Source organism: Lichenostomus cassidix, chromosome 5 (assembly GCF_008360975.1).
Source record: "Lichenostomus cassidix isolate B80296 chromosome 5, HeHo_3.0, whole genome shotgun sequence".
NCBI lineage: Eukaryota > Metazoa > Chordata > Aves > Passeriformes > Meliphagidae > Lichenostomus > Lichenostomus cassidix.
The window spans coordinates 62,822,146-62,843,111 of NC_139486.1; the positions used below are offsets into that span (position 1 = coordinate 62,822,146).

The following is a 20,966-nucleotide window of genomic DNA, read 5'->3' on the forward strand; positions in this document are numbered from 1 at the left end:
GAGCGCGCGCGCCGGCCGCCTTCGCACGGGGCCCGAGCGGCTCGGGCCCTTCGGGCGTCATCGGAAGTCGGTCGGAAGGCCCCGAAGACGCTCGTCAGGGCTCGGGCGGGCTCGGCGCCGTTCGGCTCCCCTGCTCCCCCCCCGCCCGCGGGACCCCCGCTCAGGCGCGCCCGTGGGGGCGGCGGGGCGGGCTCGGCCACCCCCGGCCCCGCGCATGGAGCACGGCGACGGCGACCCGGCCGCCCGACAGCTCGGCTTGCCCGCGGGACCCGGGCAGCAGCAGGAGCCGCCGCAGGCAGCGGAGGGGGAGGCGGAGCCCGAGGAGGAGGAGGAGGCGGTAACGGTGATGGCGGCAGACGCCGAGCACATCGAGATGGGAGCGCCGCCAATGCCCAGCGCCGACGAGGCCGCCGCCGCCTTCGCAGGTCAGGGCGGGCAGCGCTCCCTCAGCCCGCCCGGGGCTCCCCAGCCCGGAGGCCGGCCCCGCTCTCCGAGCTCCCTCAGGCAGCGCTCCCGCCCCCGGCGAGTGCCACACTCCGCCCCTTCACACCAGCAGAGCAGCAGCCGCTGCAGGGCGGGCGAGCCGCACGGTGTGTGCTGACCGAGTGCCGCCCGACGCTCCGCTGCCTGCCGCACCGCCCCGAGCCCGCCGGGCGCTCCAGCCCAGCGCCACTGCTGCTGTCACCCTCACCTCACGTGAAACGCCGCAGATTTCAGCCAGGCTAGGTGCTGTTGAGCACCGCAGGAACTCTGGGCTGTAAAACTGGGCGGTTCTTAACGGGACCAAGTGCACAAGTCATGGCACCGTGGGAATCATTACATGGCAGAGGCACAGGCAGTTCAATTTATCCTGATGTTCGCCAATCACCCCCATTTAAATAAAAGCCCCATGCTCGGAGTATCCCTAGTACAGGTGCAATACCCATTTTTCCCTTAGCTCATCACACGTTGATGCCGACTGCCCTGGTTTCAAGGATGGTAAAGCCTGTTCAAACCGAAGATTACTAAAACTCAGGATGGTTGTGTTTATAAGAACTTACAGGTGCCATGAAAAATGAAATAAATTTTGAATAGGAAGGAAGAAGGAATTTTTTGTTTAGCTGTTCATCAGGCTGTCTGCATGCAGCAGAACATTAAATTAACCCTGTTTTACGTTCCAGAAGTCACCACGGTGACAGTAGCCAACGTGGCGGCCTCTGCAGACAATGTTTTCACCACATCTGTGGCCAATGCAGCTTCAATATCAGGACACGTGTTGGTAAGTCTGTCCTTTCATTTGAGGGCCCTGACCATTTCTTGGTGTAAATGAAGAGCTGTAGTAAGGTCAAACACTTGTTTTCACTGTAATATCCAGTGTTTAAACCACAAACCCATTAGCTGGGGGACAGGGGTTTTATCCCTAATTTTTTTACCCTTCCACCCCCACATACTCATTCTGTAACAAAACTGGTGGCCTAGAACATGAAATCTTTGAATTTGCTTGTCTGAAAGCTCAAAAATTAAATAATAACTGCCATACTGATGGGAGTTTTGAGGTACCCATGGGTTACTGAAATCTATTCCATTTGAAGTCTTTTAATCAATATAAGCTCTTTTTTTCTTCTGTAGTCTGGGAGAACAGCCCTCCAAATTGGGGACAGCTTGAACCCTGAAAAAGCCACTCTAATAGTGGTGCACACGGATGGCAGCATCGTGGAAACCACCGGGATCAAGGGGCCTTCGGCACCTCTCACACCAGGTATGAGACAGTCTGCTTGTGATAGGTCATTCTCCCAGAGGGATGGCTTCTTCTGCACTCAAACTGTCTTTCTAGAATCTAAAAATATGTGCATTGTATAATAAGGATGGTTTGTCCCCTCTTAAAACCATAAAATTGTTTAGGTTGGAAAAGACTGTTAAGATACCAAGTCCTCACATGGTCTTTTGTACAAGAATGCTTTTTCTTTTTTTTTTTAATCTTTTACTGTCAGAAATATGTTTGATTTCCTCATTCTTTGCCCTAATCCTGGCAAAGAAGCTGCTTGAAAAATCTTGCCCTGCTAGTGGGCTTTCTATACCATCCCAGTCCCAAGGCCACACGGATCACAGTAACGTGGATAATCAAAATTCCAGTCTTTGAAAGCGCGTGTGTTCTTTCAAAGAGTCCCGGAGCACAGTTTCATCTCCATTGAGGCCACCGGCTGGTATTTCAGTGTCTGTATCGCTGAGGTTTCGTTCCTGGCTGCCTTGCAGTTTCCTTGCTGTCCACAAGATGGTACAGCAAACCCTCAGTGCTCCAAATCTCCCCCCAGGATGGGCTCTGGGGAGGGAATCTCTCCAAGATTCCCCTTACCTAAGCTGGGTAAGCCAGCTCCTTACCCCACGGCGTACAGGTGTAAAGATCAGCTCAGAATCTCAGCCTTTGTTCCCTGTTAGAGCCTGTTTCCTCAAGTCCATTTTGCTTAATTATCAGCCTTTTTCAGTTCGGGCTGAACTTTCTGTGCTGCTCCATTGTGGGGAGGTTCCAGCTGCTCCAGTCACATCCCCAGCTGAGCGTGGGATGGAACAGCCACTCTGCCTTTTGGTTGCTGTCACCTTTCTTTTCTCTTTTCTCCAAGGACCACAGTCTCCTCCCACCCCTTTGACAACAGTCCAGGGGAAAACTGGAACCAAGTACAACTGGGACCCGTCTGTGTACGAGAATGAGCTGCCGGTGCGATGCCGGAATATCAGTGGCATTCTGTACAAGAACAGGCTCGGCTCAGGTAACTGCCGCTGGGCTGAGGGGTGGCACAGCTCCTTCTTTACTCTTCTTTTTATCAGGCTTAAGGGCTGGTTGTGAGAGAAAGAAAACCAAGACAGTTTCCAAGCCACCCCGTGCCTTTTGATATTATTGTACCCTTTTCTTTTGCTTTTTCTTCAGAGGCTTTTTAACTTTTTCTTAAATCTGCGAAGATCCAGGCTGCCATGCAGTGAGTCTCCTCAGTAACAGGCCGACTTCTCTAATGATTTTTTTGTCTCGGGAGTAGGCTTATGTTTCTACAAAGCTCTGAAGAATTCCTGCTGGAATGCAAATAGAGTTTGTCTCTTCATGGGGCTCCTGAGCTCCTCATCTTGTCTCTTACCCCTCTGGGGAAGCTGGGGAAGCAGCAGCAGAAATTGCCAGCCAGCCTGGCTGCCCAGCACAGCAGTTGATTCATGGGCAGAGTTTTCTTCAACACAAAAAATATCATAAATTTAGGTGCAAATTGAGGAGAGACTTAAATTCATGGTGGTTATCCAAGAAAGACTGTTCTTTCTTGTGGAGGAGCAATTTTTGTAGCCTGTTGAGGCCCAGAGTCATTGTCATAGCCATGATAATAAATGGACATGGTTATCCTAGAGCAATGGGAAGCAGCCAATGCACACATTTGGTAGTTACTATGGATTAACTGCTATTTCATCCAGCAATTTCCATATTTACTACTTCAGAGAAGTGGCAAAATTATCCCTAACCTTGGCTAACAGTGTATTTTGGTGCTTTACTTCAGGAGGCCGTGGCAGGTGCATCAAGCAAGGGGACAGCTGGTACAGCCCCACGGAGTTTGAAGCCATGGCGGGGCGAGCCAGCAGCAAGGACTGGAAGAGGAGCATCCGCTACGCTGGGCGGCCCCTGCAGTGCCTTATCCACGTAAGGTTAAGTTTGCTCCCTCCTTTCTGCAGGAAGGGGCAGCTGGAGGCAGATGCTGATGGCACCAGGAGCAGTGCTTGGTTTGGTTGAGAGTCAGTGACGTGAGGGGACCTGTTTTAGATGAGTCTCACACTGGGAATCTTGCTCATACTGGAAAGAGTTTCTGCAGGGTGAAGCCCAGCCTTGAGCCGTGCCACAAGTATTGAGCTCTCACCATAATACTGTAATTCAGTACCCTGATCTCCTTCAGTGTCTTTGCCTGACACACATATTCTTCACTTGCACCATTTATTGAGTATTTGGGTCCTTTATTTGAGTCTCCTGGAGAACCTGGCATTGTCACTAGGCTGACAGTAGATTTCTGCTTGGGCAGAAATAAAGTCTCAAATTCACATATTCTGGCCTTTGGGTGTGGAAATGGTTTGGTTTTCCTTTGCTCTCCTCTGACCCTCTCACCCCATGCTGTGTTGTAGGGAGCTGGCCACTATGTTACTGTACAGCATCCAGGAGGGAGTGGGTACCTCTCTGGGAGCTTTCCATATTTTTAGCAGGATCCAGGTGTGCTCTGGGTGATTTTGGTGACTTTCATGCTGAACTGGTCACTTCTGATTCCAGGATGGGATTTTAAATCCTCACGCTGCCTCGTGTACTTGTGCTGCTTGCTGTGACGACATGACGCTGGTGAGTGGGAGGCTTTACATCCTTTAGGAACTGATTATATTTTTTTTTAAAATTAACTGGTCAAGCTGCCACAGCCCTTGGGCAAGCAGGTCATGAGTGTCCTGGGAGTGGTCACAAGTCCCCAAGGCTTTGTCTCTGCCCCATGGAGAAAGGAGATAAGGAACTGCTGCTGTTATTGTGGAGCAGCCTCAGTAAAACTGGATCATATTTACAGCTTTTTTCTTCTTTTTTTTTCCTCCTTTTCTAAATAGTGTATCTACGCAAAATGCCTTTTGGGGATATCAATGTTATTCATGATTTTTGACTCAAATTTCACAATGTCTTGAGCTGAAAAAATATTTTTGTTAACTGGTAACGTAATAATCTTATGATGGATCAATATTTTCATCTTAAAACTGCTTGGGGTTTTTGGTTAGTTGATTTGGGGTTTGATTTTTTTGCTTGTTTGTTTCAAAAATGAGGTTTAAGTCCTGAAAGCAGAAAACTTTAGCTTGACCTGGTACTTTGCCTTTGTTTTCTGCTATGAATTGACTGATGTGCTTGTTTTCTAGCCTGAAACTTCTTCCTCTCTTCTCCTCCCTCTTGTTCCTTTTTCTTCCACCACCTTAGCCAGCAGCTGATTATCTGCCTAGTTCTACTCCTTAAATAATAGAGGGAAGAGGTTGAATTTGTGCCTCTTCAGCTGGAGGAAGCTGAGTTTAATTTTTTTTTTCCAAAGTTCTTTTGGTTTGGAAAACTTCTAAGTTTTTTGGTCAGTTGTAGCAAACTGCACGTCATCCATGGGATTCCCTGCTGCTGTTCCTGGAAAGATAGAGAGTAAACCCAAAGTCTCCAAAGAGGTACCTCAGCTAATGCCTTTTCCTTTTCTTTTCATTTTCTTTCTGGTGTTGTTCTGCCCAGAGTGGCCCTATACGACTCTTTGTGCCATATAAAAGGCGGAAAAAAGAAAATGAAATACCTCCAACTCCAGTGAAGAAGAATTGCTCCAAAAACATCACTCTACTTCCTGCCACAGCTGCAACTACGTGTAGGTTCTTTTCTCCTGGTAAAAATTGCTTCCTTTCTTTGGAGAATTGCCACACTAGGTGTTTTATGTCTGTTAGTGGCCCCTTGAAACTGTCGAGCTGAGAAAAATGTCCTTTTTTTTGGTCACATTTTTTCATTGGATAGTTTTATTGGCTCAGTGTCACTTCCTATTTTATAGAAAGTAGCAGTGTTGCCACATCTGGACATAAGTTGAATAGGAAAATGTGCAGCTGTAGACTTCCAGGAAATTCAGGTTTTAGCATCATCACATCCTTGTGCAGTGAACAGGAGGTTTCGTATTTTGTGCTGAGAGAGGTTTGGATTATGTCCTGTCCCTGGAAGTGTTCAAGGCCAGGTTGGATGGGGCTTGGAGCAAGCTGGTCCAGTGGCACGTGCCCCCTGCCCATGGCAGGGTGGTGGAATAAGATGGTCTTAAGGTCCCTTCCAACCTAAAGCATTCCAGGAATCTGTGGTTACAGTCTATGATTATATTCCCCCTGTACCTGTTCTCAGCCCAGCAGTGTAGGGGGTGGATTGTGGAGTCCTTGCCTGCATCCATAGTGGATTTCAGGTAGATTTTTGCAAATAGCAATTGGGAAATTTCCTGGTTGAATTGGGTTTTGGGGGAGGCTTGACCTTTACTGCTCTGCCATAAATCCCTCTTCCATCCCTGGAGCTTCTTTGTGTCCCTTAGAAGCTAGAATAAGATTTGTGCTGCTCCTTGCAATACGTATCAAAAAAAGGCTGGAAGCAGCTGGAATGAAACCCCCAGCCTGAAAGTTGTTAATGAAGGAGGCAGAAGGTGACACTTTGATCTGCACATCCCTCTCCAGCATTCAGCACACGCTTTGTTACTTACTGGTTTGATTGGCAAACCATCTGTGTGAGAACAGAAATTAATTTGCAAGCTGATCCAGCTCACACATTCCCAGTCACATCCGTGTGTCCTGCTCTTGGCACACTGGCATCATCTGGACGGTAACAGTACAAAGTGACTTGAGGAGGAAGTAACAGAAATCTAAAAATAGAAGAAAAAAGTAAGATTAGATCATCAACAGCATGATAATGATCATGTTCGTCATGATCACGATGATGATGATCATGAGGAGAAACACACAAGGGATCTGCAGAGTTGTTTTGTGGCTTTGTTTTTTTGGTCCCAAGGTAGGGTTAATCTGTACTGGTTTGTTACGTGCGGTGCTGTGAGGCTGCTTATTCTCTCATGCTGGCACTGGGAGGGAGGACTTGTTTTGGTGGCCACATATTTCACCAGCCAGGAATATTTTAAGATTGAATTATTGCTTGGGCAAAGATCCTTCTGGTTAATTAGTGTGCTACAGAATCAGCCCATCACCAATTAATGGCACTAGTTCAATAATCCTGTTTAAAAAGGGTTTTAAACATTCTCGAGCCACTCAGGTATAATTATCCAGAAGGATTTTGTGCCTTGTTCCTTGCACTGGCCAAGCACATTCTATCACTGTGTGTAGATAAAGAGCTAAAATTGTCCAGCTGTCATGGAATTAGCTGTAATCCACAGGTTGTTATGTTGATTTAAGTAGCAAGACTCTAGCTAAAGTTGTCATAAAGCAGCCAGAAACTGATGGGGTTTGTGGCCTCACTGAACCTTTATGGGAGGTGTTAAGTTATGGCTCAAAAAATAATTGCAAAGGTAGTGATTTGGGAGGCATTATATTGTAAATTAGCATTTTGGCCTCATGCCCCCAGAGCCTTGGAAGGACAGCAGAGCCTTCAGAAGCCCAGCAGGGCTTTCATTGCCATTTCCAGCCACACTGGTCATAGGTGTGATCCAAACTGGGTCGTCCCGGGCTGGTGATCTGTGAATCCTCTGACTTTGGATGGTGCAGCACCATATCAACAGCTGGACAGACTCCTCTGTGCTGAGTGCTAATTATCAAAGTGCTTTCATGTTTCCAGTCACCGTGACTCCCTCTGGACAGATCACAACCTCCGGGGCACTGACCTTCGACCGAGCATCCACCGTGGAGGCCACAGCCATCATCTCAGAGAGCCCAGCCCAGGGGGATGTTTTCACTGGAGCCACTGGTAAGAGCTGAGGTGTCTCCTAGACACCTAGGGGAGGGGGAAAAGAGGGTTGGATGCCCACTGCTGTAGGGAGGAACATTTTGAATGCAACACAAAGGATTTATTTCTCAAGGGAGACACTGCATAACCCACTGTCCTTCTTGTGAAATCATTTCAGCAGCTCGAAATCTTACCAGTTGCCTCAAAAGGAGAAGCCTTGCCCAGGTGTGGCAGCTGCTAATGTTAATGCTAATTCTCTGCTGAGTTCCTGGGATTTATGTTCATTTCTATAATCTTTTTTTACTCATTTAACCTAAAATTTAAAAAGAAAAAAAACCTCAAACTAGGTGAGGGTTGAAATTGAGTGAAAAATGCCACGATAAATCAAACAAAATACAAATGCATGAGCTACATTTCAGTTCTCTCAGTTTGAGTTATGCTTTGGGTTGTGGGCTCTGCTGCAGGAATGATCCTGCTCCAAGGACTGGAGTTTGGAGCCTTGTGACGATTGTAGATATTTTGGTGTGTGGGAGGGAACCAGGGACCCTGTGGCTGCAAAGGTGAATGCAGAGCCCAGTGGAGCCAGGACCAGGCTTCCTTGGCTGCTGACTGTGTGAGATCATTCTCCTGATTTGCATTTCCAACCTTGCAAAATTACCACTGAGTGTAGGAACTTGTATAAAATACAAAAATATGGGGGTGAAAGCAGCGTAAGAAACACCTGCCAGGTGCATTAGTGATTGCCAACGTCCTTGTTCTCCTGCAGTTCAGGACACCAACGTCCAGCAGCCTTGCCGGGTGTCTCATCCAGAGCCTCACTATCCCAGTTACCAGGACAACTGCCAGATCTCACCTTTCCCTGAGGCTGCACTGCCAACATCTCATCCCAAAATTGGTATGTTCATTGTCACTGTGCTTGAATTTCCTCCCGTCTTTCTCAGCAAAGGTAGAGATTAAGGCACAAAATTAAACTTTGCTCAGTTTTGCTTGCAAGTTCTACAGTTATTAAGATTTGGACAAGCAGATTTCCTGTCTGTGGGAGGTTTATCACTCCTTGCTGAGAACTTTGATTTGTTGGTTCTGCCAAAGGTGGTTGCTGTGATTCTGCTTCCTGAGTCATCTTGCAGTCCCTGTCTTTTCTAAAGTTCTTGGTTCCAGGCTTTTGTCCTCTTTGGGCACTGGGGCTGAACATTTATTTAGTGTTTGATCTGAGGAGAACAAACCCCTTTAAAGTCGTGTCATAGAAGCTTTTCTAGACATCCTCACATGGCTTTATGACTCCAGTGGTGCATGTGGAGGTACTTTTGGGCAGGTTTGGTGTCAGTTTTCCATCCCCTCTGTATGACCTTTACTTATTTATTTGGAGCAGCACAGGATGTTCCTCTTCTCCAGTCAGATCTTTCTGTGTTTAAGAATCGGTCAGATCTTGATGTTACTAATTAAACACTGATTCTTTTTTCACCCATGAATACCTTCTCTTGCCTGATGTACTTGTGTCAAAACGAGGAATTGGAAGTAATTCCTGTTTGATATGTTATCAAATGTCATGCAGGCATAAATATTGTGCTGGAGAGTGGGAAAGGCACTTGTGCAAACAGACACGGATAAAAGAGACTGGTTTATCTCATACTCATATCTAAGTGCAAATAGTTCCACGCCACTCGTGTGCAAATTGATTGAAATTACTGTTTTAATTAAGGGCATTTTGAGGTAACAAGTCTGCACAGCCCTGAAGCTGGTGATACCTTCCTTTTAGTGAGGAATGTAGAGATCAGCTGTTGGTAGATGTGGATGTCTTGGACTGAATTTTATGGCAGATGGCGAGTATTTATTGCAGGAGTTACATTTTGGAAAAGTAAAGCCAGATAGCATTTCTTCCTGGAATGTTACCTAAGCTGAGTTTACACTGATACACAATTAAATCCTGGCTCTGGATTTAATTTCCTCCTACCATGATCTCCCAGTGTACATGCAAACCTTATGTGAAAAGTAGCTGGTTCAGTTACACAGTAACTGCTGGTTTTTTCAAGGGTTTCCCAACCCATGGTTTTGGGAAGTGTGTGTTTGGAATACACTCACTTGGAGGTATTGGTAACTGTCTGGGGTTTACTCCAGTGTCTGGCCAGGGTTATGTACAGGTCAGAATTCAGGAAGCAGAAGGAGTTCTGTGATCAGTGTCTGAGTTTTGTGTTTTGCAGCCTGAGAATTGACATCTGGGTAGGAACATCAGAATGTTTCTGTAAAGTATTGGGTCATTGAGTGACTCACTCTAACCTTACCTAGCCGTGGCTGAGGGAAACATTGGCAGTGGTGGAGGAGTACCTGGGAGTGCCACTTTCACTGCTTCATGGTGCTTCTCTGCAGCAGTGCTGGGAGGTGTTAAACCCTTCCCAGAGCACACAGGAGGGGCAGGAAGAGATGTTCTTGTCCTGTGGGTCTGAGAGTGCCCAAGGGCTTGTTCTGCACAGACCTGCACTTGATGTTGCGGAAAGAATGATCTGTTTAGCAAAAACTCCCCTGGACTGGAAATGTAAACCGTATTTTAAAAAAGAAACAAAACATAGGAAAAAACCCCCAAACCTCCCCCACTTTAAGGAAATGAAACACCCTAATTGTCTATATATTCTCTTTTGCTATTTCTATGCAGTGCTGACCTCTCTGCCTGCCCTGGCAGTGCCCCCCACGACGCCCACCAAAGCCATGTCGCCGTCGGTGGTGAACGGGCTGGAGGTGACGGAGCAGCGGAGCTGGCTCTACCTGGAGGAGATGGTCAATTCCCTGCTCAGCACAGCACAGCAGCTGAAGACTCTGATTGAGCAGGCCAAGCAGGCCAGCTCCACCTTCCGCGAGGCTGCTGTCACGCAGGCCAAGATCCAGGCTGATGTGGAGAGGAAAGAGGTAACTTCCCTTTTTCTGAGGGGTCTCAGCCACAGGCACCGTTGGGGCTGAGCAGTGAGCGGAGCAGTTCCTGGCTGGAACGGTGATATTGCAAATTGTTTCTCCGAGCCTTGAGAGCAGTGTTAGCAAAGGCAATCTTCCTGAGTTACTTGTGTCGTGGGGAAAGGAATAGAGTGTTCTGGGATTCCAGGAGCTGTGGACAGCCGGCTGGTTACACAGACTGTTTGGTGTCATGATCCTGAGCTCTCCCATCAGCTGTCCATTAATGTATGGGATGTGGGCACTGAATCCTGGTCTGAGAAAGCTGATGAGTGTTCAGCAGTGCAGTGGCTGATGTCAGGTGAGCTGGGCTGCTGGAGGCTTTCAAAGAGATATATGGTAGAGCTTATCCCAGAGTTTATGGGGAAGATAAGCAGTGAAGTTTAGAGGTGTCTTGCTGAGAACTGTGCAAGCAAAGCTGATCTCACACAAGTCCTGTGGTAGGACTGCCAGGCTGCCCAGCCCCACAGGAGCACTGTCTGGTTCCTGTCTTCTCTCTCTTGTGGACAGGGATTATCCAAAAAGACTGCCCTCTTCTCCCTGCTTTTCCTCTTTGATGCACAGTGGGGATCTTGGATTCTTCTGGCCACCAGCTCATGCATGCACCCAAGTATGGCTCCATGCTGAATGTGCTTCCCCTCTCCCACAGATCCACAGCTGCTGGTGTGGACTGGGGGCAGAGAGGTGGGGGTGCTTTTGGGGCTGGTGTCACCATCAATTGCTGCTGAACTCCCTTCCCAACACCACTTTCCTGCTGGTGCCATCAGCATTGTGCTAACATCAGCTTTCCACTGAATCTGTAGGCTCAAGTGTGCAGCAACAGGCCTGGAAGAGAGGTGTGGGAAGACTTTACTGGGAGCTGAGGACCTCTAGGACAGTCCTTGCAGCCTCTTTGATATTCTTTGCCACGTTGGCTCTGCTAAACTCTCCCGTACGCTGCATCCTTGATGTGCAGGTGTGTGAAATGTTGGGAGTCTAATCCTTCCCTGCCTTCCTCCTGCAGAACAGGTGCCAGTGCTGCTGCCCAGGTTTGGGCTGGCTGCTGCTGGAAAGCTGCACAGAGCATGGGATACTGAAACACAGGAAGCTTTGGCACAGTTTAGAGATAAACATCTGCTTTTGTTTAACTTCACTCTGCTCTTTTGCCAGTCTACGTGCATCTTCCCTTCTGTTTATCCTCACAATGGTATCTGGAATGGTTGTTCAATCCCTTGTCCACACCCTCTGATACAAAGCCAGCTCTCTTTGATGTTCTTCTAGTTACTTCTTGCACTGGGAATGGGAGTTAAAATCCCCCCTGTGTATGGATTAAAACTGACTTAACATGGGAAGGATGAGCACGTGATTGTTTCCAGAGAAAACCCCTTTCCCTAGAACTGCTGCATCCCCAATTGCACCACTTGTCTCGCCACTCTCAGTGTGTAATGGGGGCCTCCACACTTGTGCATTTTGGTAAAACCACATGCTTGTGGTGGTATTTTTTATCATCCACACAATTCTGAGCTCTGCTGGCTTGTGGAACCATCCAGGCAGTATCACAAATAGCTATCTCTGAATTCCTGCTTGTGAATTCCATATTTGGACAAAACTCTGTGTTTCTGGTTACAAGGAAGCTATTACACGAAATGCCAAAGAACTGGCTCTGCTTTTGTGGTGGTCAAAGGGCCTTTCACAATTTCTTAGTGGTTTGTAATATGAGTCTCTTTCCCACTCAGAGTACATGTGTGGTCCCATGGCTTTTTGGCAGTTAAGGTGTATGAGAGGCAGACAGAGGTGTCCTCCTGCCTTTCAGGTAGGGGTTTTGTTCTGGACCAGTTTAATACAGAGGAAGTTGGTGCTTTATCACCACTTTGCGTTTGTTTCACTGACAGAACTTCCGAGGGTGAGCAAACAGGGGGTTTGCTGATGATGTTGTTTTGTTGAAGCTGCAGAGCAGAGCTGGACCACAGATGAGATGAGAACAGAGCTGCAGACTTAGCTCTTCCTGGACGAGTGACACTCCAGAGCACGACTAGAGAGATCTGATAAAAACAGGCTGGTTCCCAACTGGATACACAGACTTAGGTGCTTTGCTGTATCTTATACATCGCTCACTATTGTGTGTTTTGGTATTATATTTATTATTTACTGAGCTTTGGAGTCATTAAATATCAGGAATGAGCTGTCCTGCTCCCATAGAGCAGCAGTTTGTCTGCCTTAGCTTTGAACAGCAGGAGCTGTGCTCTGTGCTGGGCAGTGTTGGTGCCTGTGGGACTCACAGAGCTCTGAACTGTCTGACACAAGGGGTTTGCACGCTGCCTCCCTGCTGGTACAATCACAGCCCTGCCTGTGTCAGGGGCTGGGGACATCCTTATCCCTTTTGAAGAAACTCTTCCATGTGCTGGAGCTAAAGGCTTCACCAGCAGGGAGGGTTTTTTTAGCACATAATTGAGTATTTTGGCAATTCTGACATGCACTCAGATGCTCTCTTTGTATTTCTTAATTTCTGTAAATTTGTTCAAGGGTCGTGTTTTGTTGGGCAAATTTCAAGACTGAGGATCTTTTTCAATTTAGTCTCCATCTTTGGCACAAGTCATTTTGATGCCTCTTGGCCTCACTGTGCCTCAGATGAAAATAACACTTAGTTCCCAGAGGGTTTGTGTGCAAGTTTGCGAAGTGTTAGAATCCTCTGAGTAAGGTTACATTTGTGTTACTTAAAAGTCATGGGCAATGATATCCTCAGACAAAAGCAAACCATGAGCCCTCCAGCTTCATGTTTATAAGAACTTCCAAAATGTGTCATGATATTGCAAAAAAGAAATACTGAGATATTTGTGAGGTTTTTCTGAATGGCAGCATTTTGTGTGGGATTAGTTAAACACAACTGCTCTGGTGGAATTTCATGTGGCTGTTAAGAAACAGTTCTTGAGTATCATTAGTAGTTAGGTTGTGCCTCAGTATCTGATCCTTTGGTTAATATCTCCATGTTGGCTTTAGTGCATTTCTTGGTAAGGGAAAGACATTTAGTAATTTAGGGTGACTGGGATAACAAAGGCTCAGTGTCTCTTGCAATAGATGTTTGACATTTGCAGCTCAGGCCCAAAATGAAGAGATTAAAGACAGGACTGACATGGCTTGGTATGCTTGGGCAATGTAATTTTTTTGAGTGTGCATTAATCCATTGTTTATGTCAGATAAACTTTAGGATAGGGAGATGACACATACTCACCAAATTCTGTGCCAGAATTGCTGGAGGTAATAAAGATACTCAGGAAATGTGTTAAATGGATTTTGTGTATAAATTGAACAGAATCAGTGTTGAAATCCAGCAAGTGTTTTAATTACAATAGCCCTCTGTAAAGCAGGGATGCTCCCGGAGCCCTGCTCATTTGAAAGTACAGTGGAAAATTAAATTAGCAAACAGCTGGGGCATCTGCATTCTTTTTTAGAAAGATTAAACCAATTCATGGCTGAAGAGTATGAAATTAACCTAAAAAGGGTTGGACAGTTAAGAAATATGTCTCTGGTCAGCAAACAGTGGCTTGTGTACTCCAAACTAGCAGTGGTATGGTTGGGAATTGGAGGTTTGTGGAGCTGTTTTTGTGAGAGGGCTGGATGTGTCTGGCTTGTTCCTTTCTCTTATCACACTTTTTCCTTCTCCATGGTTTCTGCATGGCTGGAATTGCCTTGTCAAATAGGGCAGAACCAAATCACACCCCTGGCAGGCTGCAGCAAGAGGCTTCCCTGCCTCCACCTCCATCTGCCTGGAGTTCTTTAACTAAATTTCTGTCATGGTAATATAAAAGTTTTGAAGGTTGTGGTTTCACAGGAGAATAAATACTGTGCTCTCAGGTCAAACACTTGTAAATTAAGCCTTTAATCTCCTTATGTGTTGAGTTGAACTCCTGGATGAACCTGCTTAGCCTGGAGGAGGGGGTTCAGCTTTTTTCAGACTTTTTAACTGTTCCAAATACACTTAAACCAGGGTTAGCACGTAATTAATTTGGGATTGGGCTTGGATTTCATTGGTTTGGGACTCACCCATTGCTGAGCATATTGCTGCTGCAACAGGAAGAGCAGTACCTGGTTGGGCTTGAACTGGTGTGAAGTGACTGCCATGCAGCCAAAGCAGGCTGTGAACATCACCTCCAGAGGAGTGATAGAGTCACAACTTGTTCCACAGCCCTCTTACTCTTCTGTTACAAGGAGGAGTAATGGTTATGGTCAGTGCTCTTTCTAAAGTCTTAGGTGTGTTCATTTTGTCTGGGCTTTTTCCCCCCGATCCATTCTATTGGGCTGTGCCTTCCCTCCAGACTCCTTTGCCTCTTAGTGGATTAGGGTCACTGGACTTGACCCAAATGTGCCACTCTGACCTGTTTCCTTGGCGTTTTCCTCGTGATTCCTGTGCTAACTTCCCAGTTCCAATGTTGGAGGGGTGCAATTAAGACCCCTGTTTTAAAGACAAGTGTGTGGTTGGATGGAGTGGGGAGCTGGGCTTAGAGGAATGCTGTACTGAACTGGCAGTTTGTCACCTCAGGCCGTTTTCTCACAGGCTCCTTGCCCTGTCTCCACATCAGGTGACATTGTCCCTCTCCTGGAAGGGAGGAGTGAGGTGCCCCTCTGTCCTCTTGCAACTGCAGTGTGGGACTGAGGAGACACAGCTCAGCATGGGAATCCTCCATCCCAGCGCCCTTCCAGCCCATCCCATCATGCTCCAGCTGGGAAGTGACACTTCTGTGTTTTCCTTGCAGCAATACCAGAGCCAGTTATTCCAACAAACAGAGGATGTGGATGGGAAGACAGAAATCATCATCAAGGTAAGCTGGGGAGGCCTCATGTGGTGAAGAGTCTTTTGGTCTTTGACCATTTAAAGACACAGAGGTTTTGTCATTGCCACAGAATCCTGGGCTCTATGTCTGCCTTTCTGGCAAGAGATCTAAGCTTTTTCCATCAGGGCCAGTACTCCAAGCAGTGTCTTCCCTTTCCCAAGACTTTTCCATGTTCCTTCACTGTCACCTGGCTAGGTTCACCAGTCTCCCTCACCTCTGAGTGGTGGTGCTGCAGCTCTGGTGAGTGGCTGTCACAGAGCTTCCTTTCTGTCCTGTGAGCTGGTTTTCCTAACTCCACAATTTCCTCTGGCTTTTGGAATGGGAGTTAGTTCTGGACCCATGACTGAAGCCCTTAGAGCTGTGTTACTCAATTCTCTCTCAAATCTCCATGCCTTGTGTATAGTCCACATTTTCCAGTAACTGTACAGGTTACAAACAACCCCAATCAAGTGTCCCCTCAAAGCAGGCTTTGCAAGTCCCACATTGCAACTTTAAGCCATTTTTGGTGTCCCAAATCCCCAGCTGCACATCAGGAGCACAAACACAGTTCAGTCTCACCAGCTGTTCACTACAGGTACATGGAGAGGTGTGAGAGGGGGTGTTAATCAGAGCACTGATTTTTGGGGTAGTTGTGCTCAGAGGAGAGAAGGAGGTGGAGGAGCTAAAGAGCCCACGATACTTTCACAGCCCAGCAACACTTCCTGTCACTGCTGCTGACGTGCTAATGATTTGTCAGGAGTTTAATGAGCTGGAAGTGGAAAGCTCTGTGAAGTGCTTATTTTGGTGGCAGTTCAATGATGCTTCCACCTAAATATACAGGTTATGTTAATTGATGTTACCAAGATAAGATGAAAGCAATAGACACAAAAACATCCCTTAAAAAGCAGGTGTGATTTTTCATCTGTGTATCCTATCTCACCTTGCTTCTGGATTTAAATCCTTGCTCCTGTTAGAGCCTTCTTAATATGACTCCTGTTTCCCTTTTGGTACACTCCTTATGTAGTTGTGACTGAGAAAGGACCAAGGAGCATATCCCATAGGTGCAGATCCCTTTTTCCTCTCTAAAACCAGGGAAAAAAACCTGAAGGATCCCATCCATATTCCTGCTGTGTTATCCTTCTTCAGACCCCCTCTCAGACATACACAGGATTATAAACCCAACAACACTACCAATGAAATTTGCCTTTAAACCTTTAAATTTGGGAAAAACTCCGAGCTTGTGTGTCAACAGCCTGTGCACAGCCTGACATGTCTGGTTGGGATACACCCAACTCCTGCTGTTAACCTGGTTGATGGATACCTGACATATTTGGAGGGAGGTTTCCCTGGGATGGTGGTGATGGGTTTCCATGACCACTCAGTGTCCACCCCCAGTTTTGGAGGGCTTCCTGCCCAACAGAAAGGAAAACAGAGGTACATTCCATTTTTCCAAAGTGATCCCTGCTAAAACAGTGAGGAGAGTGGGTCTCTGAGGGTTAGTGTGCTGAGGGTACTTTGGGAAACGGGAGCTTTCCCCTGCTCTGGCATTCCAGCAGGTCTCAGCAGCTCTGCTGCACTTCAGTGACCCCCCCTGGGTTTGTCTGTGTGTGACATGTCCCCCTCCATCCCTTCCTGCAGCAGTCCTGTGTCAACTGCGGTCGGGAGGCCACCAACGAGTGCACGGGATGCCACAAAGTCAACTACTGCTCCACGTTCTGCCAGCGGAAGGTACCGGCCTGCTTGTGGCTTGGGATTCAGTTCCCTGGGGAGGGCTGGGTGACCTGGGGACAGCCAGGCAGCTCGGGCTGTCACCTGATGGGTGTCAGCACAGAGGAACAGGCAGCAGAGCCAGGCAGCCAGAGCAGAACCTTGAGTGGGTCAAGCATTCCAAACCCACCCTCCCAGTGGGATCACCAGCAAGGCTATAGTGATGGGACAGGTCTGCAAATCAGGAAAGGGTTAAAAGGGTAGAGAAGGTCCCCAGATTTGCACACAGCAGCTGGGAGCACTTTTACAGCTTCCTGGTGAGCTGCTTCCTTCCTTCACTGCTGCTCCTGCCATGGCACTTGAGGACATCATTCTCCTTTCTGTTATTTGTGGTGCTGCAGGTGATACAGTGGGACAGACTCTATGGTTGTGGACTTGGGAGGTGGGAACAGGTATGAAGGACAGTGCAGGGAGCTGCTGTGTCATGTTTCAGACCAGTTCCTTACAGTGACCCTTGGTCCCTACTTGGAGAGAAGGATGGTTCATTTCAATCAGTTACAGTTCTTCTGGCTGGCCAGGTTCAGGCTGAGTCACCTATCCTGGATTCAGTCAGTTCCAGGAGGAATCTGTTCCTGTCCTAGCTGAGCTAAGATCCTGGGACAGTGCTGTTCCTCAGGAGTGCTGTGTCATGAGCTGCCTTTCAGGAGAAGCTTTAAGTCAAGGTTCTGATTCAGTTTTAGTAAATTTTCCACCTGACTGACACTGCTATCCTGGACTGTGCTTTGTGTGGAGATGGCAGCATTGTGCTTAGTCTGATTCCTGAACGAGTGTGTGGCTCATTTCCCCTCCATTGCTGGTTTGGTTTGTGGAGAGAAAGTGCTTCTCACATGGTGAAGGCTCTTCTCCAAGGGCCTCTTCTGCTCACAGCCGTTCCCTCTGCTCTCCCCTGGCAGGACTGGAAGGACCACCAGCACATCTGTGGCCAGTCAGCCACAGTGACAGTGCAAGGGGACGAGGTGCACGTCCCGGACAATGTCATGGAGAAGGTCGCCGTGTGAGTGCTCTACCTCCGCAGCCGTTCACGGACACGCGGGGCCGGCTGGATCAGCGACCGGCAGGAACGGTCTGTCCTGTGCCAACAGCACTCTCCTCACTAGCAGACTCATTTTTCATTGACTTTTTGATACTGTGACAGCATTTGTCTACTCCCAACCCCCTTCCAAAGCTTTCCATAATACAGAGACTGAAAACTTTATCTGGAACCCTTTCCTTTCTGCCCCGACTGGCTTTGGGAGACTTTGCCTTTGCCTGACTGGATCCTCCACCATGTGGATTACAGCAGTCTCCTCATCTCTCTTGAGATGGATCTAAAGCAGGTGCTTCAAGGAGATCTGCCAGTGCTTCCTCCCACCAGGGCCTCCCTATCTCTTTCTAGAGAAGAGGAACGAACCTTTGTTTGGTTTATTTAATTGCCTTGACAAAGTTGGTACAAGTTCTTAGTTTGTTGTTGAAAGGATTTTTGTTTTTCCTGTGTTCCGTCTGTGCTGGGCAAATTGGAACACCTTGGAGCTTCTCCATTTAAATATAGTTGAAAAATAACATGTTGTTAAATAAAATGCAGTGAAAGCACGAGTGCCCAGCGGTTCCCTTGAATTCCCAGGGCAGCCCTTCAGGGTACAGGTGACTGCACAGGTCATGTGTGTCTGCAGCAGCAGGTACATGTGTGTCTGTACTCGCTGTCTACCTGGGAGGTGTTTTCTCCACAGGGAAGCACAGCCTCATTCCGTGGTGTGCCTGGAATGTTACTCATAGCATCCCACTGGCCAGAATCAGATGGGATCAAGCTCAAGGTGAGCACACAAGGATATGGGGCTATCCTGCCTTCCTGCCCTGTAGGAGCTGCTAATTAGAGATGTGCTGATTAGGGAGTTACTTGCTTTGTTCACTGCGACAAAATAATTTCATTATTAATCTACTTTCTTAATAAGTTAATCTTTTATTTGTTAATTAAGTTAAAACTTTATTTGTGGTTGGAGATTTTGGAAGAGTCTTGACAGGCACGCAAGCCTTTGGTTGGGTTAGTTTTTAGCTTCAGGCATGGCCTCTGTGAGGGGTCACAACCCCCATGAAGAGTCACTGTCCTGGCTGTTGTTTGCTCCAGTTTGGTGATGGTGGACAAGCATGGTTGTTCAGCTCCTGCTCCAGGCAGGGTCATCTGAAGCACAGTGAACCAACCCAGCATCACACACGCTGTCAAATGGAGACAATTCTATCCCGAGTTACAGGAAACTTAACAAGAGAGAAAAATGCCATGGAAAAGACTCAGGTCTTAGACTAAGGTTTCTGAGAAACCTGTTTCTTCCCCTGTGCATCTTAAAGGTCTGTTAGGCTGTATTCCATGTGTTCCAAGGCAGGAGGAGCTGGTTTTCCATCTCTGTCAGCACTGTGGGGGTCTCAGAAGTGCCCTTGGTGGGTTTGCCAGCAGCACTGGCTCCTGAGGGGCATCAGTCACGAGTCTGCCATGGAGGGCAGTGACAGGGCTCCCACAGTCAGTGGCAGATGGTGAGTGTCACTTCCTGGCTGTTTCCTGGGGAAGTTATTTGTCCTAATGCAGAGCTGAGTAGGCTTTGGGGGCAGCACCGCCATGCCATCGTGGGCAAGGAGCTGGTGGCCACAGTGTGCAGCTCCTCCAAAGGGAACCCTTCTTCCATGGAAAGCCAAGCAGGAACTAAGGCAAGATGGGAACAGAAATTACCTGTGATCCTCCTGGGAAGGAAAGAACAGGCAACTCTTTCCATTCCCATAGCAAAATGCTCACTCCTGCTTCCCGGAATAATACTTGAGTGCTGGCAATGGTTTCTGCTCACAGTTACATGCTGATTGCCTGTTGTCTAGAACTTGGAGACAATTAGTTAATTAAGAAGACAGTCTTAATTGAGCCCACAGTGACACAACTCATTTACAGGGTTTCTTGCATCCCGCATTTAGATGCAGCAAAGACAGCTCTGAAATGGCACCTCTGGAGTGCTAAAGCTGCACTTCCAGCATTAAATGCAGCCTTTGTTTGGAAACGATTCCTGTTGCTTCACTCCCCAGAGCCATCCCTGTCCAGCCTGGCTGGTGTGAGCAGTGGAGCTCTGTCTGGATTCAGGACAAGCACAACTCCATGGACAGGTGAGCTGGGCACTGGGTACACTGGTTTTCCAGGCCCCTGAATGTGTGGGTGACTGGGCAGCAACTGAGAGTCCCCCACTGTCCTTAACCAGTAGCTCGTGGCCACGTATTGCCAAGCCTTAGTCACTGACTGTCTTCTGGCTTTACTGCACCTTTTAAGGGGAAAAAATCTGTAAGAGAGCAGGGCAACTTCCCTGAATGACAGAATGGTAGGTGTGACTCAGCTGTCATTAAAGCTCTTGGGGACCTGGGAAAGCCCACAGAGCCCTGGTACTTGGGGCAGCTGTGCCCCAACCCAGCAAGCAACAGCTCAGAAATGCACAATATAATCATGTGGGAATTGAGTCTGATTGCTGATGAGAAACTGAACATTTGCTATTTTTAGTCAAAGGAACACTCAAGACATCCCATTTCCATTCTGTTTGCAAGCAAATTCCTCCCTGGAAAGCAACGATGCCATACAGAGTAATTACTTGGAAGACTGTAATTTTGTGCAATATTCGCTTCCTTCTGTCCAAACCTCAGCAACGAGCATTACCTGTCCCCCTGGCTGCTGTGGCTGCCACAGTGTACAGGTTCACCTAAAGGTATGAAGGACTTTTTCCTGAGGCTGGAAATGGCTCCTGGCAGGAACCATGTAGCTTCATAGGAAATTCTGGAGCAATAACATTATGGTGCTTTTGTAAGTCCCTTGTTAAACACGAGTGAAATCAGTTTTGGGGTTTAAAATTATCAAGTATAAGAAGAAAGGAGGTTGCACAGGTGGATTCACCCTCACCTGGCATATGGACATTTGGAAATGAGCTTGGTAGCCTTGTCTGGCATGTGGACATCTGGGAAATGAACTTAACAGCCTTCTTTCCCCCAGACTCCTCTCCATGTCAACTCACAGCCCTGTTAAAACCACCCCAGAAGCCAAAAGATTAGAAATTATTATCCCTGCTTACATCAAGCACCAA

At 47.5% G+C, this 20,966-nt stretch overlaps 1 protein-coding gene across 2 annotated transcripts; it reads left to right on the forward strand.

Moving 5' to 3' along the window:
- Nucleotides 1-2: 2 nt before the first annotated feature.
- Nucleotides 3-18,461, forward strand: DEAF1 (DEAF1 transcription factor). 2 transcript variants are annotated; one of them, XM_085063503.1, is made up of 13 exons: nt 3-425; nt 1,161-1,258; nt 1,609-1,738; nt 2,598-2,744; nt 3,510-3,649; nt 4,265-4,330; nt 5,231-5,357; nt 7,295-7,423; nt 8,169-8,297; nt 10,050-10,300; nt 15,070-15,135; nt 16,765-16,854; nt 17,787-18,461. In XM_085063503.1, exons 1-13 carry the CDS (start codon nt 215-217, stop codon nt 17,889-17,891), a joined length of 1,689 nt encoding a protein of 562 aa, XP_084919629.1. In that variant the 5' UTR covers nt 3-214; the 3' UTR covers nt 17,892-18,461. The 2 variants fall into 2 exon arrangements, 1 of the variants encoding a protein (XP_084919629.1); XR_014852806.1 differs by lacking the exons at nt 16,765-16,854; nt 17,787-18,461 and adding an exon at nt 11,143-11,294 and having other exon boundaries at nt 15,070-15,141.
- Nucleotides 18,462-20,966: the final 2,505 nt, after the last annotated feature.